The 27,304-nt window shown below is 38.2% G+C and overlaps 3 protein-coding genes, 1 long non-coding RNA gene and 1 pseudogene across 6 annotated transcripts in view; 2 read left to right on the top strand and 3 right to left on the bottom strand.

The window, feature by feature from the left end:
* The window catches only part of LOC110068570 (receptor-type tyrosine-protein phosphatase kappa-like), a 39,432-nt gene extending 37,312 nt beyond the window's left edge, over positions 1 to 2,120 (top strand). For both annotated transcript variants that reach the window (XM_089287415.1, XM_089287416.1), the window contains exon 32: positions 141 to 2,120. In XM_089287415.1, the coding sequence (XP_089143541.1) occupies positions 141 to 221 (81 nt within the window). In that variant the 3' untranslated portion in view covers positions 222 to 2,120. The remainder of the gene's footprint in view (positions 1 to 140) is intronic.
* Positions 2,078 to 27,304, bottom strand: part of LOC110068571 (uncharacterized) — a 40,602-nt gene continuing 15,375 nt past the window's right edge. The window contains exons 2-3 of the mRNA XM_020775962.2: positions 4,939 to 5,011; positions 2,078 to 4,143 (exon numbers count right to left, since the gene is read on the bottom strand). Coding sequence (XP_020631621.2) covers positions 3,170 to 4,143; positions 4,939 to 5,011 — 1,047 coding nt within the window. The 3' untranslated portion in view covers positions 2,078 to 3,169. The remainder of the gene's footprint in view (positions 4,144 to 4,938; positions 5,012 to 27,304) is intronic.
* Positions 4,611 to 15,918, bottom strand: LOC149113769 (carbohydrate sulfotransferase 1-like). Of its 2 annotated transcripts, none has more exons than XR_016206542.1 (2): positions 7,603 to 9,298; positions 4,611 to 5,011 (listed from the first exon to the last, which is right to left on the bottom strand). XR_016206542.1 is itself a non-coding variant. In XM_089287441.1 (2 exons), the coding sequence occupies exon 2, from the start codon at positions 8,930 to 8,932 to the stop codon at positions 7,724 to 7,726; it is 1,209 nt and encodes a 402-aa protein (XP_089143567.1). In that variant the 5' UTR covers positions 8,933 to 8,937; positions 15,815 to 15,918; the 3' UTR covers positions 6,725 to 7,723. The 2 variants fall into 2 exon arrangements, 1 of the variants encoding a protein (XP_089143567.1); XM_089287441.1 differs by lacking the exon at positions 4,611 to 5,011 and adding an exon at positions 15,815 to 15,918 and having other exon boundaries at positions 6,725 to 8,937.
* LOC149113770 (carbohydrate sulfotransferase 4-like) lies at positions 10,716 to 12,119 on the bottom strand (annotated as a pseudogene).
* On the top strand, positions 21,726 to 26,324 carry LOC110068673 (uncharacterized). The gene is made up of 2 exons (XR_016206561.1): positions 21,726 to 22,031; positions 22,349 to 26,324. It is a non-coding gene; the product is annotated as an uncharacterized LOC110068673 (long non-coding RNA).

The raw sequence follows: 27,304 nt of genomic DNA on the forward strand, positions 1-27,304 counted from the left end.
CAACGAGGTAATGTCACTCGCCGTCTACATAATAATTTTCTTCAAATGAAAGTACAAATGAAAATAATTATCTCCATCCGCTCTCCTTTAGCGTAATTATTCTCTGTTGAGCTAAGGTGCCAATTGTTTTCGTTTTTCAGGAAAAGTACGTGTTCTGTTACGAGACAATCCTAGCATACCTGGATTCTTTTAATGCCTATGCAAACTTTGCGGATTGTTGAAGAGTCAGCTAAATTAATTTAGATCAGTAAGTCTGTCGTTAAGTCTGTCATTAACTCAGTCAGACAGTCAGTCAGTCTGTCCGTTTGTCCGTCTTTTCGTAAGTTATTCAGTCAGTTCGTCTGTCCATCTGTTCGTATCTCGATCAGTTCGTCCGTCGGTCAGTTCGTCCTTTCGTCAATCCGTCAGTCAATTCGTCAGTCAGTTCGCAAGTCAGTCAGTCTGTTTGCCTGTCAGTCAGTCAGTCTGTCAGTTCGTTCGTCCGTTTGTCGCTGACCGTCATCAGTTCATCCATCAGCGAGTCAGTCATGTAACATATGGGAGAAGGCACACAACAGTTTTCACTAGCTAATTTGTGGCTCTCTGTCCCAAGAATTACTAATTTAGAATATCAATTATGCCCTAAAATACTTTACATGTTTTTATTAGTAGTAAAAAGAAAAAATAAGTTTAATTGTTTGTACATTAAATTTAAGATTAAAAGGTTAGATTATTTTTTTCTACGACAATTAATGAAAATGTTTAGTTAAGATAACCGCCATCGCTAACATGTCTTTACATTTTCTAAGACATGCAACGCTTTTAAACATTCTAGTAAGGAGTTTAGCTTCTTCGCTCCTCCCTGTCAAGACTTTACTAGATCTAAACAGATCTGTTCCTCTGTTAGTAAGTCAGCCAGTCAGTCCGCCTTCCCGTTCTTCTGTCTGTCTGTCTGTCTGTCTGTCAGTCTGTGAGTCCGTCAGTCAGTCAGCTAAGTGAAAGGGTTACACCCTGTCCCACCCACAGTTTTGAACTATTGGGCGTCTGTCTTATGAATTTCATATATATAGCATTAAGGGATACTCTTGTGGTGACTTGATCTTAACGCGAAAGCATTTTCGTTTGCTTTCGTTTTTACAATACAATACAATAAACTTTATTTAAACACGGTGAGGATTAACGCTGCAAGCTTGTGGGACCGTGTAGAAATCAGAATTTAATATTTTAGTGCTTTGCATAGTTAATTTAGTTGTACAAAAATGACAAAGAATACAACTAAGTCATTTGAACATTAGATTTAAGATTAGAATTTGGAAATATTTTCATGTATCTTTTCTGTAGCCTTTAAAGTGTGATTTGACGAACTATTGGGCGCCTGTCCTATGAATTTCAAATTGAAAATTTTAGGTATTAAAAGATACTTCGGTGATGACTTGATTGTAAGTCGAAAGCTTTTGCTTTTGCTTTTAATATTTTAGATGATTTTTTATTCTTGTAAATAGTATTTTTATACTTTAAAGTGCTTTGCATAGTTTTTGTATTCGTAGAAATGACAAAAAAGAAAAGTAGTTATATGTACATAAGATTTAAGATTAAAATCTGGAAATGTTTCCCCGTATCTTTTCGGTAACCTTGAAGTGTTATTTGAATTTTCACCAAGGCACAGTAAATGTTAGTCATGCTAAACAACTGAACAATTTAGTTACACCGATCACATTAAGTGCGTTAAACAGCAAAAGTAACCATTTCACTTATGGGGGAAAGGAGACAACTATGGTCAGCTATTCTGAAATAACTCGTTAAAGCTTTGGAGATGAACCGATTTCAGTGATGGTGAAAAGAATACAGGTTTAGGTGGTAAATAGTCGTGTCCTTTTATATCATAACTGAAAATTGGCCTTCACAATTATTGTTTTTCTTTTTTTTTTCACTAGTTTAGATATATATTGTTAGATATCAATTATAACCCTAACCCTAATATATATTGTTAGATGTCAGTTAGAGTGGTTATGTTTAGGACAGAAAAACTAAATAACTATGACAAAAACAAACAATCCACAATGCAGCTAAGCATACGAATGTAATGGTTAACAAAATCAAAAATAAATGTACTGCTTTAATGTAGTATCTTGGAATCTAAAGCCAAATGTGTTTATCACTATGAACACATAATCAAGCTCTATCTCCCTTCTAGACCTTCAATCTCTCTACGGGTTAATATGGAATCATCTAATAATACTAATAACATATCTTAATTGACCACTCCCCAATGGGGCTTTTCAGGGCCAATGAAACCAAATGATGAAACAAATAATGCAAATGAACATAAGATGGTTAAAAATCCCAACTGGTAGGAGGCAGACCAGTTGGCTATGTACAAGAATGATGGAGGAGCTGAACAAGGGTCTACCTAGAAACAACTCCAGCTAAGTGGTCAGAGCGGGACTTGCACCCGCGACCTCCGGATTTCAGGTCCGGTGCCCCAACTACTCGGCCACGCTGCCTCCTATAAGAGAACACCGTGTAATAAAGCTTGCGCTAACAATCTTACTTCTATGACTCGATACAGCACGATCTTACAATAACAGCACACGGTTACACACCCTCCCTTGTAGTTAATCCGAAATTACTCGTTCAAGCCACATTTAGTCTGTTGAAGTAATGACGGCGCGTGCGAAGATAATTTACACCCTCGGAGTTTGCTAAACTGCAATGCATTTACACCGTAATGCCCTGTTTTATTTGGGTTAAAAAATCATTGGCTATTAAGACATACCGTTAATCCCATGTAAATCTGTGTTCGGCCACCTCAATAAACGTACAAAAACTCCCAGGGTTTTTTAGGGGGTGGCATTTCTTTCGGACTGAGGATAGCGTTACCATCGGAATACCACTGCACTTCTTTGCAAAAGCTTGGCGATGTTCAATGTGATAACTACAGCAGTCCGTCATTGGTTGCGCAAGGATTACTGAGCTATTTTTCAGAAATCTGCGATATTTTTTTTCGCAGCGGGTTAAGCCTGTGCGCGTGTACGACAAATCGCATCCAAGAGACTGGCACTGCCGGAATCTCACATGTGAAATATTGATTAATGCGGGTAGACATGGTCATTCAGCCTTCGGAGTCTGTTATAAAAGCTGTCTCTAAAGTTTTCTTTTTTAAAAACATACTTGATTACAGGAACGTGGGCTAACAGTTCGTTAGCGCTTTGATTTTATCTATAAAAAGAAATTTAAACATCACTAAGTTAAACTTGCTGTCAAGTCCTTGTCGGTGAAGTTTAAAAGGATGAATGAAGCAGTACTCGTTATGAGAGAAGTAAAAGTACCAGAAAAACCTGCTATCACTTGCTCGAGGGTCGGCCATTCTTCCTGGAAGGTAGTACCCAGGAAGACGAGCGATGTTCTCGTTTTGCTCTAGGAGTCGGTTAATAGTCGGCACGGCAATTTCCAGGAAAACTTTGCGTTTGTAAAACATTTCCGAAAGAATTGCGAACGCGTTGGCATGCCTTTGAGGAATGTATAAAACGTCCGAACGACTTCCAAAGCATCGCAGTGTCCCATCACTGTTCTCCAGAAGAGTATTTAAAAGGCGTGTTCCGTTAAGTTTCTTCTGCCGTAAAGTCATTTTTGCTACATCTTCACAAGCTCCTCGGCAATTATTCAAACCATACGGGGTATTCCACCAATACCAACTAGTTCTCGGGGCCTCGTTAAGTGGATTGGAAACAAGGAACGACGACTCCCAAATCTTTTCCCTGTCAAACTCTGGGAAATTCCAATATTTCAGTATGACGTCATCGCTGATGTAGAAATATCCCTCATATCCCGGATGTCCTCGTATTACTCTACCAAGACACTCGTATCCCAGAAAGCCTTTCTTGATATCAACCATAAGAATGCCTGGTTCCGTCGTATTGTGAGGTGGACCGCAGAATAACAGATGAGGGAAAACAGGTTTATACAGAGCTTCCAGATGAGGTATGCTATCGTAGAATGGATAATTGTAAACAATAACAAGTAAGAAGTCTTTGAACGCTTCCTTGAAACAAGAGCTGACATTTCCCTTTGTAATAATCTGACGACTTCCATTTGGTAGAGCTGTGTTTATGACGCGGTTGCCACAAGGTTTGTTTTTACTAAGATTTCTTGTGAAGTTATGGCCTTATATAAGAAGCAAGAACACAATTATGTCACTATAGTGATTTCATATGAAGACACTGGCACCACTTGTACGGAACATAGTTCTATTTTTTAATACTATTTCAATAATTGGTGTCCCCACATTAGTAAGGGAAATAGCACAATAATGGCTTACAACTGTAGGAAAACTCAAACGACACAGCAAAGCCAAAAAGGAGCATGTATGGGCAATCTTGGCAAATTTAAAACGGATTACATTCGGGCAAACTTAAAACGTCGGGTCAAAGTTTTTCAAGTTTACATGTATCTCAATTAGTATGAAGTGCCATTTGTAATATTTAGTTATCATCCTTGCTTGTTACGTGGACGTATGTTTACCAATACAAGACTATTTCCCTGCTAATTTGACGTTAAGAGCGCATAACTGTCGAAAATAAACAGAATTACCTAAAATACCGTGACCTAGCCGCCTTAACTCATCACAATCATTTCTCTTTCTTAAGAATAATATGCATCTTTCTTTTTTCACTTTTGTTTGTCTATAGGACTGAGCTCTTTTTTTTTTTTTTTGTGGTTTCAGAGTTCTGTCCCAAGCAGTGTGGCTATTTTCAACTCGACAGTTGATTGGTAAGTGAGACTGACGTCATATAATTGTGTTATAGGAGGAAACCGCGCGGTCACGGGAACGGACTAAAAATAATCCAGCGCAAACTATAAATAGATTACAAGTAACTATCATGGGGCACGCGGGGGATCTGCTCTCTTCATTACTCTCTGTTGATGTTGAGTATTATTCTAACAGAATGAACATTTTACCTGAATACATGACGAGGATAACAATGGCAACTGCGAATGCAAAATATAGTTGGCATCGCCATGGAGTATTCTTCTGTAAAGTGAAGCAACAAAATTGTTAAATCTTTCAGTTCTCTAATTAAGCCTATATGCCAATTATCTTTCCTGTTTGATTGACTTTTTGACAGATTAATTGATTGATTGATTCATTGATTGATAACCATAAGTGTACGTTTTGAATATGGACAGCGAATGTATTCTTTTAGTATTTCAACAAGTACTTACTCATATCCATGTCCCTCGTCTGAATTTCAAACCTTTTAAGGTATTTATTTTGGAAAGTCAGCCTATTTCTCATTCGCCGTCCTTTCATCTGCCTTCTTGTTATGGTGTTAGCACTATATCACTTCACCCGCTTGTTGTAGTGTCAGCACCGTGTTACTTGTCGTAGTTTTACCCTTACATGGCCTGACTTTTTAAAAAGTCCTGATTTCGCCGCTATCAAATGTGCAAGTAAGGTGGGCTAGATACCCAAACAGGCATGCGATCGCTTGGAAGAGAAAACCCTCCACCTCACTATTTCAAATTCATTGATGCCAAGACTGACAGTTAATGCATGGTTAGACCAGTCCTTGGAATCGTAGACTGGGTTCTTCGTTGACTAAAAAAGGAATAATATTCCCTTAGATCAGCCTATTCTACTGGAAATTTGCTAATCATGTTAGTTCTTCTTTTGTTGTATTTTTGCTGACAGAACACAGTCGCCCGTGCCTTGCTATTAAAAGGGAAATTCTTTATTTTTGGTTTAAAAAATGCATAAAATTGTAGTTTTTGGACTGTGACCTTCTCAAACAACTAGACCGATCTTTCTCGCGTTCTACGAGTGATTTTCAACGCGGCTGCGTCTAGTTGACTATTCAGTCATGGAAAACTGTCTAATAGTTGGCCAACATGGCGTTCTTTGTTCATAATAGTTGTCTTTGATATCCTCTTTAGCATTTTAGCGAAAAGTTATTCTGTGTAGGAAATTTCAAGTACGATAGTACTGACAGCAGCGACCACTTTACTAACTATGAGAAACATGTTTAATATTGAACAAGTTATCTCCTAATATAAGAAAAAGATCAAATTTGCAGACGTTTGTATGGTCATTTGACAAGAGGTACTGCGTACATCTTTAAATAATGCAACCTTTGAATACATCGGGTTTCATTGTGTGAAAAACCGTCGTTATTAACCGTTTCCTAAGTTTGTAGGTGGCTGATTGTGGCTCCAGGGAGGAAACGTTACTCAGTCTCCCGCTGCCCGCCATTTAACTTAACTCGCTCCAGATCCCCTCGACCAATATTTTTCTCACGTGCTTACATGTAGATCGTCTTAGATCCATTTCAAGACTGATGTAGCGTCTTCTTCTTTTAATCTCTCTGATGGAGACCTGTTTTTGTTTTTTGCAATAGCATTGAGATTTTTGATGTAATGCCTAGAAATAATTTATTTTTATACAGTAGTAAAAACGTATGCTATAAACGTTTGTACATTATTATTATTATTATTATTATTATTATTATTGTTATTGTTATTATTGTTAGTGTCCCCACTGAATATATGGTGCATATATATGTCTCAAAGCAATATTCTTTACATGCCCTAAATTTTTCAGACATACCGTGTCCCTTCGAAACATCAACCCAAACATTTGATTCTTTTCAAGGATGACTGTGATTCAATTCTGCGACCTCTAATATTTGACCCAGATATTACAGCATAATACTTAAGGGATACGAAAGCAATAAAGACGATGGGTATATGTGTCGCATAACTTGTTTTATTTTTGTTTCTTCACCGAGGGCAGTCCCCACTCAACAAAAAGCGCTTACTATCATCAGCATGACAGTCAAAAGCCATATTTTCGTTGATAAAAACCTAATAATAAGAATCTAGTTTTTTTTTTACAAAAAACTATACTGGTGCACTGATCGCATGAACTATAAAAAGGATGTGAGTGTTATATTGAGTTACAGCAGACCTAAACACCTAAACTTTGCTCTCCGTTAACAAAATTCCCTTCCCTTCCCTTCATCTTAGTGCTCTGTGAGCATTTCATGTCCGAGAGAAAGGATTTAATCATAATGTTAGCACTGTTTCCTCCAGAGACGCGACAAAACCGTCGTGTTAGGTAATTGGCACAGCCGAGAGTCCAAGATCGAACAGCACGCCTTAACGTAAGATTATTAGTTTAAAAGATCTTGGTCGCTTGGCTTCGGGTCTTTTTGTCCATGTCAGAAACTTTGGATGTAGTGTTTAGAATTACGCAAGATGTTTTCTAACTAGTATGTTTCGTTAAGGCTTTAACTAAAGAGCAGAAACTTCTCCAGCGGCTTGTTTCAAACAGAAATTATCTTGCTTCATGGGCGTTATGAAAAATGAAAATATCAAAGAAAGCTAAGAGCAAACCAAAATTTTGCGTTCGTGATTATAATATATTGTTACATAAAGAACTGTAAAATTATAAGATTGAGATTTCTTGCTAGCTTAGACGATGCGTATCAGAACAAGTTAATTTAACGCTCAATGCTATATTTTGCTCGTTTACGGCTTTCTAATATGGAAACCAGGGGCTCAATTTACGAAGCTCTCCTAAGCGTTATTTCGCAACATACCCTTTTGTATTCGAACTATACTTACCAGTCACCATCTTAATCTAAAAGTCCTTCGTGAATCTGGCCCTAGGTCAGTTGGTTGCTTTTAAGCTTAACCCAAATCAATAACAGTTTTCTGTAGAAACCTTAACTTCGTGTTTATCAGTTCAGGCTGGTTCTTGCACGCGGAGGCCTGTAAGGAATGGTATTTTTGCAGTTCGTAGCGGCTTGCTCTTGTCGTGTTGAAGATTTTCGGAGCCATTTACTGAAATGTAGCCTACAGTTTTCATCAGTGGGCTACAAGCCTCTTCAAACAAAGAAATCAGCGAAGGCTTTTGGCGAAATCTCCATTTCTCGATTGAAGCGGTATCAGTTTTCGATATAACCAGCGCCAAGTATCGCGATGTATCCCGGCCTGGAGGCGGAATGCCCTTAATCCAATTGGTAATGATATCCACCATAGGAAGACCAAAGTATTTGTATATATCGAACACTTCTTTTGGAATGTTGCTGATAATGTCTTCGTAACGGACCAGAATGTAGCGCCTTTTGAACCAATTTGACCATTCTGCATGAACGTGATCTAAGTTTTCTAACACGAGCGTGCATAGCGTTTGCGCATTTTCCTTCAGAAGTTTTATTCCTTCGGGAGACATTGGCGTCTGTGTAAACAGATTGGCGACTGGCCCCTCCATGAAGAAACGTCGCGGAATTAGAGAAGAAAGGACAGCGCGTGGATCCCTGACCAGGTGAATAATGAAACAGTCAAACTTACTAGGATCTGAGCGGTACACCTGCTCGAGTTCACGAATTCCACCTTCTCTGGGAAGTCTTGTTTGCATGATCTTAGTGACTGTGATTTTTCGCCCGTTACAAACCTTTTTCAGTGATTCTTTGTTCAGCGGTGTCGATGAAGACCATGAGTTCAATTCTCTTGTCAATTTAGGGAAAGCTAACTCGATCGTTCTTTCTTCGTCAAAGCCACAAGTGAACAAGTCACGAAGCAGAGTCGAAAAGTCTTGTCTGTAGGCATCGTTGCTCGGCTTTTGTAGGGCACGCCACTCATTCGTATCAATGTCTCTTCTAAGAGTGTTCAGAGGTTCATAGATATAAAACACATCGGGATGAAGATTAAACATATTTCCCACAATTGTCGATCCAGAGCTCATATGCGTCAACAGAATCACATTTAATCTGGTTTTGGTGCGGTTAGTTGTCACTACAGATGTCGGTATCACAGACTCGTTTCTTGTTTCTCTCTTTGGCGCTGTTAATCTCGTCATCTCGTTTTCTTGACTCATGTATATCACAATAATTACGGGAACGAAAATAACAATTGCGACGAACACTTTGGGGCTTTGGAATACTCTCTTCATCTTCACTGTTTAAAACAAAAGAGTTTGATTAATTTGTGAGACCCAAGTTAGTTAAGTATGACAGGTTTGATTACTGAATCAAAGGGGCTGATGACGGTATCTTATGTACCGTAATTCTGTTTATATTCGTTACCTATGAGCTCTAAACTTTCATTTGACAGAGCAATGGTCTTTTATTGACAAAATCATTAACGGCCACATAAGAGAGTAATAAGATATTTAAATGGCGCTTTCATTTAAATAGGGATAAACGTCAGGAAAAAAAAGTAGGGCCGACGTTTCCAATTTTAGCCAAATGCTTATTTTTCCCAGCTATGGCCCTTTTGAGGTTTTCTGTGTTTCTATGAATTCTTCTATAGTGTTAAGACGTTACTGTGGTCAAGAGAGCCGGGATGAAGGGTAAAAGAGCTAATCCACCACCATGTAGGCGTTATTTCCAAGCTAACCCCTCTCTAGTTATTTTCAGATCACTCCTGACTTGTAGCAGAATGTACGAAACCCAATCGTGCTGTAATGCGAATTTTGCTAACGTGGAAAACCGAAGCGGCTTTCCTCGACAAAAACACCTATTCAATGCGGTGGTAACGTTATCCTTGGGAGAACTGGATACCACATCAAAAAAGAACCGTAGGGGCGTTACCTTAGGAATACGACCTAAATGGAGGATTATAATTTTATACAATTTTATAGAAAGGCAAAATCTAGTCCGATATTTAGGGAAATCAGATTTGTGATAAAGTAAGTTAATATCTTATATTTCATTCATTTTATCAGTAGGTAATTAGATAATTAAATAATTAATTAGATACACGACGCCCCAAGCATGTAGTGCTTAAACGATAATCGTGTTTTAAATAAAGGATTTTACTTTACTTTACTACCCTTCGTGCTCTCTTGTTGCATTGCACTAAGCACCCACTTGTATGAAACTAGATTTTTTCAGGTTAATCTTGAAAAAGGTCTTAGATATGAGGTGTCTTCTAAGAATACAAGCAATTTAGATTCTTATAGAGCTGTTCCTGAGTGGAAGAGGTGCTTACTCCATATCCAAATGGTTGTGGTCCTTCTTTATTTGTGAGGTACTCTATGTTTAAAAATAAGACCACATTCTGAAGATATACAGGACACACGTTGCTCTAGATCTTCTGATTTTTTTTTTCAGGTTTTTTATGCTCGATACATCGCAAATTATTTTCCAAATAAGAAATTGTTTCAATTCTTGTGGCTACCGGCCTCGAAGAGGCTAGCCACTAAAGTCATCCTCTTTGCACGCAAGTGTCCGTAACCCTAATCTTCGGATAGTTTTCGTAGCCCGTCCGTGTAACCCTATTCTTCGGATAATTTTCGTAGTCAATCAGAGTGCCTCCATACACGCATAATCCTCCAATAGTGTTCGTGGCCAATCAGAGTGTCGACGGTCCCAGTCAGTCGATGGGTCGTAAACAATTTTGTGAAACGAAAGGCTGTCGAAGCGATGAACTGATCTTTCGTGTTTGGAGTCGAACAATTAAGTACTCCCAATTAAGGTGGCTCAGAACAGTTTCCAGCACTTAGATTTTGATGGGTCGTTATAACCACTCTTTATCACTGGATGCTACAATCATGGTAGCAAAAAACTGCCCAATCATTGGTGAACACGTTGTTATCATTTTCGTGACGTAATAGGTTATCATAGCAGCAGTATGACCTCCTAAAAACACCCTTAATTACAGCTTCAGGGGCTTATAATTTAAAAACGGCACGGTGAATTTTTTTTTATATTATCAACTTTTGATGAGCGTGATAAGGCGCAACTTTTGGCATAGTTTAAAAAAATTCTGTCAGTAGGGTTGAAAGCCACCTTAAATTTTCGATTTAAGGTGGCTCTGAACCCTACCTACAGAATTTTTTTAAACTTTGCAAAAATATGTGGAACACTTCTTTTGAAAAGTTGCTGATAATGTCTTCATAACGGACCAGAATGTAGCGCCTTTTGAACCAATTTGACCATTCTGCAAGAACGTAATCTAAGTTTTCTGACACAAGCGCGTATAGCGTTTGCGCATTTTCCTTCAGAAGTTTTATTCCTTCGGGAGACATTGGCGTCTATGTAAATAGATTTGCGACTGGCCCCTTCATGAAGAAACGTCGCGGAATTAGAGAAGAAAGGACAGCGCGTGGATCTCTGACCAGGTGAACAATTAAACAGTCAAACTTAATAGGATCTGAGCGGCACACCTGCTCGAGTTCACGAATTCCACCTTCTCTGGGAAGTCTTGTTTGCATGATCTTAGTGACTGTGATTGTCGATGAATTATACCATGCGTTGAGGTCTCTAACCCATTTGGGGAAAGCTAACTCTATCGCTCTTTCTTCGTCAAAGCCACAAGTGAATAAGTCGCGAAGCAGAGTCAAGAAGTCTTGTTTGTAGGCATCGTTGCTCGGCATTTGAAGGGCACGCCACCCATTCGTATCAATGTCTCTTCTAAGAGTGTTCAGAGGTTCATAAATATAAAACACATCGGGATGGAGATTAAACATATTTTCCACAATTGTCGACCCAGAGCTTATATGCGTCAACAAAATCACATTTAATCTGGTTTTGGTGCGGTTAGTTTTCACTACAGACTCGTTTTTCCTTGACTCACGTATATCACAATAGTTACAAGAACTAAAACAGGAATAGCGACGAACACTTTTAATACTCTGTTCATTGTAACTGTTTGAGACAAAAGATTTTGATTTACTTGTGAGACTCATTTGTCAGACTTAATGAGGTCATTTAAGTAAGACAGTTCAATACTCAGTGAAAATTAAAGCGCTGGTGACGGTATCGTTTGTAATTCTGCTTATTTTCGTTTCCTGTGAGCTCTAAATTTTAGTTTGCCAGAGCGGTGGTCTATTATTGACAAGATAACGGTCACATGACAAATTTTCAAGAGTTATAAGATATATATAACACTTAAATACAAAGGAGATCAACGTCGGGAAAAAAACTCGTATCGACTGATGATTTATTCGTGATGAACTCAGAGTCAGCCGCTAATTGATTGCCAACAACTGCGGGCTCAAATGATTCTCGATGCGAGCTACGGATTAAAATAACAGTTGTAATTAGGCGGAATCACTCAATTTGCTCACGAAGTTAATTGTTTGCTGGCAAGACGTAAAATAAAATGTGGAGTTTGTTTCATTAGTTGATTATAGTTATTTTTCACTTATAGAATACTGTGTACATAACACATTCAGTTTCTTGCTAGAACTCAGTACTTTATCAGTAGTAACAACCAAAACAGGTCAAGTGTTCCACCTAAAGAAGCTTTATGATTATTTGTGAATTAAGGATTCTTGTTAAACTTATGCTGTGTCACGCAGCATTTGTCATATGTATTTCATGATGCATGTTCGTGTCAAACATCACAAACCTTATGATTAACTCCTATCAGAACCCCGGGATCAGAACACAGAAATATGTAACCTACGCAGAATACGCTAATTTGTCACAAATCTAAGCCATAGTTAAACTGTGTCTAAGCTGATTTACTCTCCAGCGCGGATCAGTTGTAGTCAATATGTTTTGTTACAGATATGTTTTTTCTTTTAATTTAACAATTTTTTTTATTTCTTTATTATTTACATTGACAATTACGGTTACAAGCATATTTACTAGACGCACTAACACTAAAAAAAAAAAACTAAACAAATAAATAAATAAAAAATAAGAGATACAATAATAGTTAAACACTACAATAAATAAATAAATAAATAAATATACCAAAAACAAAAGGACAAAATAAATAAAATTAATGAATAAAGTACAAGACACATGCTGACAAAACTTTAAATTGATGCTTAGTTAAGAAAGAGGCAATAATTTTTTCCATTTTTTGTAATGTTTATGGAGCCTGTCATTTCTTATGGCAATTTTCCTCCCTATATGACCTAATTTGATCTTTTCAAAGAAAATTCTTTATGTTGGTTTAGTTTTGCTCAGTTTACATGTATAAATAAAATATTTAGCGATGAGTATTAAGTGATTCAAAATAGCAAAATATTCATTGTCATTAAATACGCCAAACAGAATATTAATTATTGTTAACGTCTCCATAGATATGTTTTGTTTACTACACCTTTTGCTGTTCATTTACAGAAAACAAACATTCATTTGTGTCCAAATTTCTTTCATTATGGTCATTAAACTCTCATTAACACCAATATGACCTTCATTTGCGCGTAAGGAACGTTCAAGAAAAACATTTTCATATGCATTAACATTCAAAATCACCAAAAGAAAAACAATACCTTCATTTGACATTCATTGACTGTAAATGTATTTTCATATTGGTCGAAAAAAAATTCGTTGTCACGAAACGACAATCATTTACACTTTACGACATTCAGTTTTCAACAAAAGACTTTCAATAACACAATTTGCATGAGAACTAACATTCAATTGCATTATTATGCAACCATATCCATGAAGGTAACAATCTTAAATGCGGTGAGACATACATTACCGTGTTTTCACCTAACGTTAAGAGAAAACAATCGCTCATTAGCGTAATTCTTTTGAACAGAGATATCTCGCCCAATTTTCCTCGAAAATTTGATTATAGAACAAGGGACCATATGTACTTTTTTCAAATCATAATTTCACAATCCTCCCCTTGCAGATATAAATTCGGCCACTTACGAAACTTTTTGCGTACAACTCAGAGGGCGCACTACAGTATCCGTGTGACATACACGTACATGTAGTGACAGTTCGATTTGTCCAGAAATGCCACGAAGAAATAGAATCGCATTTGAATACCGCGAAAGGATAGTCAGGGCTTTTGAAGATGTCAACGAAGACTATTTACTATTTACTGAACACACCCACGAGACCGGCCACTATCCTATCTGGAATGAGGTCAAGTTTATTGATCGAGATCCTCACTGGAACACACGTAGGGTCAAGGAAACTATTCACATAAGACTTTACCCTAATAACATCAACAGGGATAGCGGAATTGAAATTCCTGAAGCATAGATGCCAACGATCAAAAAAACACAACAACAGGAGAACGGTGCAACAGCGGACCACTGAGGGAACAGCTACTCGCCGGAACAATGGAACAATAGGAGGATCGAAATGCACCAATCACAGCCGACCTTTGTGGTATAAATGATACCGTGCAATCAGTCGACCTTATCGCCTGAAAAAGACTAGCAGTAAGCAGTCGAAACGTCGCGATCTACATGTCAATTGACTACATCGTGAGACAAACGATAATACACCTTAATAATTTTATTCCATTTTCAATTATGAATAAACTACACGTAATCAACATAGCATTCTCGGATATATCAGTCCTGATGTTTCTTACGTAAGCCTGTTGTGTATAACTGTGACATCGATATCGGTGTTATAAATGAATAGTCCCTTAATTCTGTAGGAATAGCTCTTTTAAAGGCATGTACTAAAACCCGAAACGAAACCACCGAAACGAGTAAAATAATAAGTAAATACATGAAAAAGTTAAAAAAAAAAAACAGCCTTGATCTGTGGCACGTTACCATGGCAGCCTGATCTCGTACCCAGATCCACATGTGTGACATCGTTACATCTCAAACCTGAAAGATGGATGAGCGCAAGGGTGTCGACGACGACCACGAAGACATCGAGGAAAAGGTGAGTATTTTTCACATTTTGAATGGCATTCTAGCTGAAACAAGAAATATGATTTCAAAGAAAGGTTTCCTGGTCGTATCGTGGATTCTTAGGCGGTGGTGAATCGACAACGCCGAGCCCAGGATGTACGGAAACACAATCTCAAGAGTATCCGTGAAGAGCTGAGCGCCTAATAAGAAATTACTTTGAGAACTGCAGGAGTCACGAAGGCCTGACGTTAATATGATTTTAAAAAGCCTGTCAAGTCGCCCTCGTTTTTCTTTAGAGATATATATTAAAGAAAGTCCTCGTTCGCACGAAGAATGCTGCAAAGTCATTCTCGAAAAGACCATTAGATTCGCCACCGTCCAAGAATCCACGATACGACCAGAAAACCTTTCTTTGAAATTAGATTTCTTGTTTTAGCTAGAATACCATTCAGAATGTGAAAATACCCACCTTTTTCTCGATGTCTTCCTGCTCGACACGCTTGCGCTCATCCAAGGTTTGTGATGTCACGATGTCACACATGTGGCTTAAGAGCAGTATCTGGGTACGAGATCCGGCTGCCATAGTAACGTGCTAGAGATCAAGGCTTTTTTAAACTTTTTTATCTATTTACTTACTATTTGACTCGTTTCAGTCGTTTCGCTTGTTTCGGTGGTTTCGTTTCGTTGTTTCGGGTTTTAGTACATGCCTCTTTTAAAACGTTTACAGTTAGCAATCGTTCGATCCGGCATGTTGGCTCGCTTTCAGAGTCGAACAAAAGCAGCCATCTTCGTGACTTGCATAGAAAACCGTAATTCTCCAGGAGTTCGCGAAATTAAAGTCACTATATAGAATTCATGAGCGTTTTCAAATCCTTGTGTTAATGTGAGCACGGTTTGATATATCTGAGGGGTTTTAAGCCTTAGTTTTTCCAAAAGATTTCCTAATTAGAAGATCGTACCAACAGTTCTTCGCATCACGCAAAAAGAACGCACCGAGAGAAAGTGAATTATAATAGAAGCTTTTTTCTGTATATTGTTTATAAATCTTATGTTTTGAGGCAAGGCTTCGCGTAAATAGTAAATTATTTGTCTCGCTAACAAATGCTACCTCTTTGGTTCGGTGATTTTTTAATATTTCAGATACGCTATGGAGGAGAAAGGTTTATTGTTGAGGCTGTCATCGTTGTCCGCTATCTAATGTAATGTAATCTTCTGTATACTAAGCAGCGTTAATAATCAACTAAAGAAATAGTTAGATACCTTTGCTTCACTGATGTGATCAGCAACAGTTCGGGCAGAGATCACTCAAAGAGACGCCACGCAACTCATTTTACGATTACTACTAGTTTTAATTCTAACAAAGGATTTTCTTATGAAAACAAAAGGCTAATACGTTTTTTGACGTCACAGTAACGGGTCAGTGGTCATCACCATCAGGCTGTGCTGTCCTTCGATCGATCAGTTCTCCGAGATCGGTACTTCACTTCGTTTTAAGGTCGAAAATATCCTTGATACTTTTCGTTATTGGTGAGTTTGACGTCCTCAAATGGGTTTTTAATACTCAAACAATGTTCGTAATGAATAGCGGTACAGGGGAGTCATTTTGTGTGGAGTAATGTGCAGTTTGCTAACTCGAGCCACCTCGAGCGGACGAAGCGTGGATCGTGTTGCTTCAGCCGCCCTCGCCTCAGAATTGTCAAAAACAGTGATGGTATCCAGCAAAGTAGAAGATTGGTACTGTATGCAGCTTTCGCAAGGATTTTGAAGACTGGTTGGATTTAAAGTGTAATTTGCATGAAATGATTAAGGTACTGGCTTGTTTGGCGTTTCTATCACCTTTCTGACTTTCTGCGCCTTTTGGAACGGGTGAAATAATTTTTTTGTACCTGCCGTTCGCTGTCAGAATTAAACATTTGTTCATTTCATTCATAAGATATTTCTCTATCATTAAAGATCGTTTAAGCCTACATTTATATAATGGTGGCGTTTGCGAAGGGAGTAGAAATCGAAAATATTGTAATTTGTTGGTCGCAGCGAACGCTGGAAATACTGAAAACATTCAAGACCGCTCAATATCTTCGGTTCGTTGACAATTTTTCCTTGCTTGAGGTCTTTTTTTGTTTACATCAATTACATGTTGATAGTACATGGAAAATTTCAAGACCGTTTCCTTGTACATGTGTGCACATGTAACTAAATATTTTAAAATGCCCAAACACCTGTATTTGTTTACACGAAACCGCTTCCACTTATGGGATGTGGTCAAGTTTCACTTCTTTTGATGCTGAAAAGACATTCAACATTTCAGAGAGGCAGTAATCAACTATTCAGTGAAATCCACGAGTTTATTTTGTTTACTCAGTCATTTGAAGCTTTTCGATTTCTATTTCCCTATCTTACATGTGCATTGTATCAACTTATATAAATAATTGACTGTTGTTGTTTTTCCTTTCATTTAATTTAATTCAGATGAGCTTTGCTCAATCACTACAAAATAATTTTTACCTTAATGAATCATACATGCACCTATCACATGCTTTGAGTCAATATGAAATTAATTATGATCCCCTTTAGTAATGATATTGTATCAGCCTCCCTTCTGTAAGATTCTTACTTAACTTGTAACCACTTTATTACAAGACATTAGAGCACCTGATGGCAATAAATTATATATATATAATTATATGTAAAAACTGGTTAAAAAAAAGACCGAAAATGGACAACTTTTGGTTTAAAAAGATAAAAAACATGTAAAACTTTATAATAAAATGTTTCGGTCTCTCGACCTTCGTCAGTTACAAAAAGTGCGTAAACAACTCACAACTTAAATACGATTTTTACAACAATGAATGATAAACAGGTTACGTAACAGATAGAAAGAAAACAATAGGTGTACAAAAGCAGCAAGTTAGACTGGAAAAATTAAACTAGTGACAAAAGTTATGTAATTGCCACGGTGCAACAGGTTCCCCAATAGGGGCCTCTGAATCACTACAAATATAGGTATCATAGCAAAATCCCCAAGAAGGGCCACTAAACAATAAGTAATAATTTCCCAATTGGGAGCCTTTGAATGACCCAGCTAGTACAAAAATAACAGAATCCCCAAAGGAGGCCCCTGAGCGCTGAAATGACCACAATTAAGGACCATAATTATTTATTTAGTGCATGCACAACGACTACCGATAGTTAAAAAATTCAGAGTTAAAAATGCACCTCAAAATCACAACCCATTGTCCAAAGTCCACTAAATTTAAGTATAGTGGATGCGATTTTTTGAATGAAATTCTTGTCTTTTGTTTAGCCCAAAAGGTGAAAGGGAAAATAACTGCGTACTCCAGTATGCTTCTTTCGTGATTAGTAACTTTTCAGTATTTCCAGACGTGTTGGTTTGGATTTGGTCAATACATTGAAATGTGAAGTCCGATAGCACGTGGAGAGTTCGGTTGAAGTGTATGGCGACTTCGCAAGTTTGTTTGTTTTATATAATTATATGTATTTATTTTTTTTCTTGTTTGTTTTGTATAATTATATGTATTTTTTTTTTCCTGTGATAAATTGACTAACAAGTGGGTTTGCTTATGCCACTGTGTCTCTGAATTGGTTTACTGTCGTCTACAAACCATTCGTAATAAATCTTCTCTACGACTAACTCATACTAGACACAAAAGCATGAATTAAAGAACAGATACATTTCTTACAAATTAATATTTATTGCATTTAGTTCATCATGTAAGTTTTACAACATTGCTTTTCTCCAGTGAGAAATTTTGTGCAAAGTCTGAAGTTGTAAGTTGCAAAGACAAGTTCCATCAGTAGTTGCGAATCACTTAAAATCAGGCTTTGATACTGTAAACTGAATGGCAGAAAGTGAGGAAATAAGAAATTGTCTCAAATACACAAGTGATAAAAGAGGTAAACTTGACTGAAATCAATAGACTCCTTTTTTTTAGGTTTACGGTTAAGGTTAGGCCTAAGTGACAAGGTGGGAGGTGCGGTGGCTTTGTGGTTAGTTCGCTCAGCAATGGATCAAGTGGTCCATGTTCGAGCCCTGGTCAAGGACATTGTGTTGTGTTTTTGGGCAAGACACTTTTACTCTCATGGTGCCTCTCTCCACAAAGGTGTACATATGGGTACTGGTGAATTTAATGCCGGGAGTAACCCTGTGATCGACTAGCATCCTATCCAGGGGGTAATAGAACTACTCCTAGTCGCTTCATGCTACAGAAACCGAGATAAGCCTGGCCTGATGGGCCACTTGGCTCGTATGCAGACTTAACCTTTTACTTAGGGACAATGTACTGCATCAAGTGGGGGGAGGGACAGTGGAGTCAGAACCTCCCACTTCCCATACCCTGTTCTCCCACTTCCCATACCTTTATCTCTTTACTCCCACCCTTGTTCATCCTGCTCCTGTCCCCTGTAAATTAAGAGACTCAAAACACATCCTAGTCATTTAGCTGCACAGTCCTTAGGCATTTCCTTTTCCTTTTTCCTTCGTTTTCAGCCTTGCTACTCTTACCCATGTCTTTCAAGTGAATGATGTAACCACTGTCAAAGGGTTTCATTTTGAGCCTCATTTTGAGCCCAAGGGTGAATTTTTCTTTGCCCGTCGACCCAGAAGTCTCTAAAGACACTAAATGAAAGTCAAATAACATTTTCAGTCCTTGCTTTTGAAAGCATTTGAAGCCTTAATGAATGACAAAAATTAGCATTTTGCATTTCTCTCTGGATTCCTGCCCTCTTAGCACTCACGCTTCCCGCCCTTTTCTCTCCCGCTTCCTGCCCCCTATTATCCCGGGCTCCTGCCCCCTGCCTCTCCCCACCAGCAAATCCAGATAATAGTAATATGTAAACAAACATTAATTTTAGGAAGTTATACAGAGTCTCAGGTTCTAAGGTAATGTGCTCATAAATTATCTGGGTGGCCTTATAATCAGAAGATTGTTGTGTGAATACAGGGGGGATAGCCTATTTATAACTAAAAATGAAATTCATGTATTTAGTTTTAACTGGAAGTTGGTATTACCCAGATTTTATGGTATTTTTGTTGTCTTACAATAACATATGCATGTATTTTTAATAATCACCCTTTTAACAGCTTTGTATTCCATGTCTTCTGCCATCTTAAGATAATCAGATGTCATGTACCTCTTGATTTTTTTTTTCTCTCTCTCTCAAACTATAATAGCTAGCTATAGTTATGCAACTAGTTTAAAACAATTTTCACACTTAAGAGGCGCTAAAAGCAAAATACAGAATTTCAACAATTCGAAATTATGACAAGAAACAAAGAAACAATAATAAACATGAAAATTTAAAATTTTATTTTCGCCAGCCTCAAGCTTCCTTAAGTACAGTATAATTAAAATTGGATATTTTATAATAAAACATCATCGGAGAATTCCTCCTCGAGTTCAGGCCAGATTTTGAACCCTTTTGGGGCTTCAGTCCTACACTTGTTACACCAACGTGTCCAAGATTTATACGAAGCACTGCTTCGGCCAACTTGGTCTATAATTCGGTGATACCGAGTGAGGACAGGATGACCGTGTTTACTTAACCGAGTGCCCCCAATCGAACAAGAGGACGAACACGAGCATGTCTTCCCGACGAATTTGATCGAAATGCCGTTGACATACCGATTCATACGGTTCAAGCCCACCAATTCAACAAACTTGAGAAGTTGATGTCCTCAGAACACCGCTACAGCCACACAAAAGCTTCCTAGTTTTAGCCTTAGCGCTCATCATAACGTAAATTGCCACTGACTCGTCGCTTGCGAGCATTAACTCTCACAAAACAGCAACAATTTCACACCGTGTGCAAGTTCACTTTGGCTTTGGCATAATATATAATATTAACTGAGAGCTATCCAACAAATGAGCGGAGTTAAAAAGCTAAGTTTACAGTGTACGCTCTAAGTTTTGTATCTTTTTCACTGTCGACAAGACTCGGGCGAAAACAATGTTTAAGTTGCAGTTGTTAAGGGCCCATTAACCGATCTTTTCGAGCCGTTGCTAAGGAAAATTTATTCTCGTATAACCTCATCATTTTTAGTTAGTTCACAGTTATTTCATGTGTTTTAACTTTCTCATGATCAGTAGTACCAGTGATGACGTCATCAGGCCACGCCCTTGGTCATGTGACTAATACTGAAAAAATGCAAAGGCTCCCAGGCAAACTACTTTATCGGGACTTTTTTCATTGAGTTAATATTTTTATTTAAATCCTCATTACGCTATGCATAGATTTTTTTTCATTTCTAAAAGGTCAGATTTTGAGAGAATTTCAAAATATTAAAAAATTCGTAATAATAATAATAATAATGTAATATGGCATCCTCGTCTCGGAGAGGCGATGGTCAGCGCGTCACTGTCGACAGGCTCTTAAGTGACTCAAAAGCCCGATTCTTGAGTGGCAGTCTTTGTTGCAGCTGGTACAGATGTAGTTGGTGGCCTCACGAACTGATACTTGTCGTTCCTTTCTCGCCGCCCGCTTAATTGTCGCCTCGGCCCTGGCCTTCGTCTCGGCCCTGAGTGCCCCCTCCTTCACACCGTGACGCCAGGCGGCGCGGTCTTGCGCGAGGACCTCCCGGGTATTGGGATTGAAATCAGCGAGTCGCAGGTTCGTACTTTTCTGAAAAAAGCGTGATTTCGAAAAAGGAATGCACAGCTATGATCCCAACGTTGGTTTGAATCGAAATTCGTCGAAAAAGGCTGGATTTGATATAAAACCGCGTTACGCGTTTCCTTTAGCATTCAAAGAAACCGGAAGTGCGCCCGATATATATTAGAAGTTACCCTATCAGCGCGTGCGCAATTTACACTACCAGCGCACTTCGGTAAGATCAAACAAAGCCACATGGAGTTAGTTTTTCTCTTTCTATTGCTCTTGTTTTTCTGTCTTTCTCTTATTTTGCCTTTGCTTGTACCTTTTTTACTTTGCATTTTGTGAAACACAAAGAAAAACATCTTAAATGTAAGCGAATTTGCAAGTTCTTGAGTTGTTTTATTTTCCGCGCTCAGGCTGACGTAAGTAACCGGAAGTGAAATTTCACCTTCTTAGCAACGCGCGCGAGCGCGCGCATGAATCGGTCAATGGGCCCTTAAGGTTTACCGCTGTCCAGTAAAATACTGTATCGCGCCCCCCAAAAAACGTATTTCCGCGGAGTCATCCAAGCAGAACATCACAATCGCATTCTCGACCCCAGACCCTTCGCTTTCTTAATCGCGCCGAGAAGAGCTCTGGGGTCGAGAATGATCGCAATCGCATATTGGTCCAATCTCGTTCCCAGAGCCTTCGTTACCTTTGTCCAGCGGAACGGTTTCCCGTTCCGCTGGACAAGGGTAACGAAGGCTCTGGGAACGAGATTGATATTGGTCAAGTTTACACAGAAATCACGAGATGTAGGAGCTTATTTCTAAGATGTATGGTTGCCTGGCTTTCCTGGCATTAATTATTCGTTTGGCTTAAGGTGAGCACATAATCATCTGAACTGTAGTTTAACATATTCACTATTTGTCCAATTTTAGTTTGAATTCCGGTTCACTTCAATGTGATATGCCAGAAAGCGCTGCTAGCTCAAGAGAAATTTCGTATAGTTTTCTTTCCTTGTCATAGATTACTAGTTCAGAACGTTTTAGAGTTTCGATTGTTTCCCACCAGCAAATGACTCTTGTAGTTCGAATTCGCAGTCGGTATGTAACAGTTAAGGCCGTGGTAAAAGGAACCCAAGCTGATAAATGAAAATGTTTTTTCTTTGCTTGCGTGTCTCTTTAATTGTTTTGGAAGGAATTTGCGTCAGAGCGGAGATGGAAAATTCAAAATACAAGCATTTTGGGGACACGTCTGATGCTGAAGTCCATATTTAGGCCATTGAAACGATTGTACTTTGAACTGTGCTTCGTTCCACCGCTAGCTCGAACGGCTGGTAGTCGAACCAAGAAGAAAGCGGCTTTTATCATATGCAGGATCAGATGCAGGATCAGATGTAGTATACCTTCCAAAGCGACTGAAAAAAGAAAGTCACGAACACACAGGTAAATCACGCGATCAAGGTGATTTTGCTGTATTTCTGATCAACTGTAAACAGTGTTAAAATTATGAAGTAACTCTCTTGTACACGATACGTACCTAGAACATTACGACAAAGATATCAAGCGAACTGTTGAATGGACAGCAAATTGAAATTATTGTTTAAGCGACATTTTTACGACCCGACCACGGGATTTGATAGTGCTCCCTTATTATATATACATCAGTCTAATTTACCCGGAAAGTACGGGTAAATACGAAAAAAAAAATTAAAACGTATTGTACTTTTTCTTAAGACAGTAAATATGGCCATTTTGCGTGTTTACCAAGCCTAAGTATTTTACATCTGAGACGCCCTATATTGTTAGGTGCGTGATCTAGTTTTGTATTTGTCATCCCGTTTTGACTGCGAGGATCCTTTGCGTTTTTACACACACCAGTGTGAAGTTAATTTATTGTACGATGAGAATTGAAACATTTCACAAACTATTCCCCTTTCACGTTGTTAAGACTCGATCGTGCATCGAGCGCGAGCGCGCCGAAGAAGTGACTAAGTAATTTGTGTACTAGGTGTCGTGCTTCACTGTTCCTAAATTGATCGAGCTTTTAGGTTTTAAGCGTAATGGAGGGTTTTCACACACCGAGGTCGGGTTTCGCAGGTCTAGCGTTGATCTTGCGTAGAGTCTAGAATGATTTGCTTTGCTGCCAAGTTTAGCCAGTGTACATTCTCTGGCGTAAACAACCCTGGCTTAAACTCTATCCCGACTATGGCAAGCTGTTTGTAGCAAAATTTAATCCTTGCGATATATGTTTAATCCTTTAAATAACGGTTTTATTTAAAGATAGAAAAAGGCATTCAATCCAATGGTAAATAAAATTTTTGGTTCAATTCAATCTTTTAATTTTCACGATTCAATCCAATACCTGGAATATTGATTCAATGCAATACCTAAAATATTGATTCAATCCAATACCTAAAATATTGATTCAATCCAATACCTGGAATATTGATTCAATCCAATACCTAAAATATTGATTCAATCCAATACCTGGAATATTGATTCAATCCAATACCTCGAATATTGGTGCAATCCAATACCTCAAATATTGATTCAATCCAGTACCTCAAATATTGATTCAATCCAATACCACAAATATTGATGCAATCTTCCTGGGCCGAGCGCGGCCAACAGGAACGAGGGTAACTGAACACTAGAGAGCACTGTAAAACATGGCGGGCGAAGGAGAACTAAATTTAGAAGTTGAGTTTCCTAAGTTTCTTGCAGACATCTTGGATAAAACGGAAATAATTTTTGAGAACTTTGACTCAGAAGTTGGAATCATGGAAGACCATTTCTTAAAATTCCTGTTGAGGTGCTCGAGGAACTTTGAGGACTAGGATTCATCTGGACAACGATAACAAAGATGATTGGAGTTTGGAGATGGACAATTCACAGAAGATTGACAGAGTATGGCTGAGAAGATATGAGGGGTTTCAACAACTTACCTGATAAGGAACCGAAATCATTCAAGAGTATGGATATAATTTCATTGCAGGTTTCTTTAAGTCCATTGGGTTATGGGTTCAACGGAGAAGAATAAGAGAAAGGTTAGCAAAATTAGATCCCCAAAATACTGTCTAGAGATGGGGTGCGTAAATTCGCTTTGGCATCTGGATGGACATCACTCTCTGATCCGATGGAAAATACTAATTCGGCTGTATAGACGGATTTTCTCGGAGAATAATGTTTTTGAAATGTAGTGCCAACAATAAAGCAGAAACAGTTCTTGAATTGTTTCTGGATGCCGTTAAGAGAGACGGAGAATTTTGGCCTTCGAGAGTACGAGTAGATCATGGTGTTGAAAACGTTGGTGTGTGCGATACAATGGAGCAGGTTAGAAGAGAGGAGAGGGGCAGCTTCACTGCAGGGCCATCAACACAACCAACGAATTGAAAGGTTGTGGAGGGATGTTTCCGTTGTGCTTCCCACTTGTACTTTTACACTTTTCAGTTGTAGTATGGAATTGTCAGGCATCCTGGACATTGATGATTCAGTGCATCTTTCCACCTTACACTTAGTTTTTCAACCAAGGATAAACCTTGCTCTTTGCCAGTTCACTGAAGCTTTCAACCACCAAAATGTAAGAACAGAAAAAAAACTGGTTGCCATACCAAATGTGGCTTAATCATATGATGCAGCCTGAAAACCCCCTTTCAAATGGAAAGTCATTTGATTTTGAATACTATGGTGATGATCCTGATGGTCCAACTCCATTGGACAGTGATAAAAATGTTGTAGTTGAAGAAATTGACCTGGGACAACATGATCCAGTGCAGTCATTTGTATTGGAAAGGCTAGATCCCTTAAGATAATCAAGTCAAATGGGAGTAGACATCTTCCAAGAGGCTCTAGAACTAGTGACAGTTAAACTTGGGCAACTGACAATTGCATAATACTACATGTGTGTGGGCTGGGTAAAGGAGATTATGGCCCTTAAAGTATTTTTGCAACTCAATTCACAACAGAAAACGTCACCCTGTATCAAGTAAATTATTTTCTCATCTTCCTTTTCATTGATATACAAAACTGATGTACAGAATGCCTAACTTCTAGCAACACAACTAAACTGAAGAGAAGTCAGGGCATTTGATAACTGCCATGTGCACTACTCTGCCTTGTAGATTTTTCAGGTGATTATCAAAACAGATGTTAAAATATTGCAAGGTTAATTTGTTATCTTATTTTCAAAAGTACCCAGGAGACAAGACTAACCTCTCGGTGCACTGGCGTAATGGCTACTAACAGGACTCATGTCACAAGCCAAAACTAACTTTGCACCAGCCAGCCTTTCTCATACACAGCTTCACTGACTTTTTTATAAGAGTGGTTAATCTTGGACATTTCTTGTTGCATCTAAAATGTTAATAATAATCACTAAGAAAATTTCACTCCCACAAACACGAATCCTGCTTTTCTTGAATATGCTTATGTTCAATCTCTGATGTACTTTTATCAATGTTGCCATTTTCTTTTATCTCCCTTTAATAGTTAAATATTTATCATATGCTTATTAAGGCAATTATTTCCATGAAATCCACTCATAGTTTCCCTGTTTTCATTAGTTTCTATTCTCTTCAGTTTTACTTTGTCAGGATAATTCTCAATTTTGTTTTCATCCAGTAGACCAGTACTCCATTCCATCATGATTGTCACAATGGCTAGTGAAAGTGAAAAATCTACTATTCAAAACTGAAATGTGTGGCTAGTTGGCAGTAGTGTTAGCCTTGAGCCCTAGGTACCCGATAATATTCACAACAAATTGGTGCCATGTTTGTCATAGAATATCAAGAAAAACATCGTTTTTAGGAAAGAAGTACCACATGTGGGTTAAATAATGCAAAACATGAGACAACAACATTGAAAAACTTAAAACACATCCCAATGTTCAATGATTGTTGTCTTGTAAAATGTAAAGGTTCTTATTTCAAAACTAGCTTAAAGCCAGGTTTACACAAGCAGTTTTTATGAGAAACATGTTTGACTGTGCACACGACACAGCAAAAATTTTGTTTACAGTTCAAAGTTTAGTGTGCCAGTAATGATTGGACAGCAGAAATATGCACAATACCAAAGACCAATGTGGTAGCAAAATTTGCCACAGTTTATGTTATTTGCCACAAAAAGCTAGCACACACAGCTTTTAATAAACAAATATGTTTGTCACATAAAAATTGGTTAACTTACATCTACAAAAGCGGCAGTGATGGAATCTAAATTTTCCGTGTCCCTTGTGTCTCGGTTGTAGCAACGTCTCATTTACCTAAGCAGACTAATGGTTTGATCAAGAACTTCGGCGTGCACTTCTGCAACTTCTGAGTCAAAATTCTCAAAAATTATTTCCGTTTTATCCAAGATGTCTGCAAGAAACTTAGGAAACTAGTTCTCCTTCGCCCGCCATGTTTTCAGTGCTCTCTAGTGCTCAGTTACTCTCGTTCCTGTTGGCCGCGCTCGGCCCAGGAAGATTGCATCAATATTTGAGGTATTGGATTGAATCAATATTTGAGGTACTGGATTGAATCAATATTTGAGGTGTTGGATTGCACCAATATTCGAGGTATTGGATTGAATCAATATTCCAGGTATTGGATTGAATCAATATTTTAGGTATTGGATTGAATCAATATTCCAGATATTGGATTGAATCAATATTTTAGGTATTGGATTGAATCAATATTTTAGGTATTGCATTGAATCAATATTCCAGGTATTGGATTGAATCGTGAAAATGAAAAGATTGAATTGAACCAAAAATTTCATTTACCATTGGATTGAATGCCTTTTTCTATCTTTAAATAAAACCGTTATTTAAAGGATTAAACATATATCGCAAGGATTAAATTTTGCTACAAACGGCTTGCCATACCCGACCGATGTATCGATTTTGGTCACTCCAGTGACCATAGATTGAAAACGTGACAGAAAATGGGCGTCACTTTCGATTCTCATCAAATTTGGACAGTGGGATGATCTCATCATTAGCCAATTACAGGCCATTTTTCAGCTCTTTTCGTCATATCCCCCCGTCGGGAGAGTTTTGTCAAGTTAGCTAATTTAGTATGCAAGCCACCGTAATGGCGGTCGCCGACGGCGAAATGTTTATTTGCTCAAAATTGGGGCAACATCTTTCGGAGATGGAAGTCAGGACATTTTT

Source organism: Orbicella faveolata, unplaced genomic scaffold (assembly GCF_042242905.1).
Source record: "Orbicella faveolata isolate gen_17 unplaced genomic scaffold, um_ofav_v1 contig_14, whole genome shotgun sequence".
Taxonomy (NCBI): Eukaryota; Metazoa; Cnidaria; class Anthozoa; order Scleractinia; family Merulinidae; genus Orbicella; species Orbicella faveolata.

Bases quoted from the DNA above. Each gene is read 5' to 3' on its own strand.
- LOC149113769 (XM_089287441.1), bottom strand. From the start codon at position 8,932: ATGAAGAGAGTATTCCAAAGCCCCAAAGTGTTCGTCGCAATTGTTATT.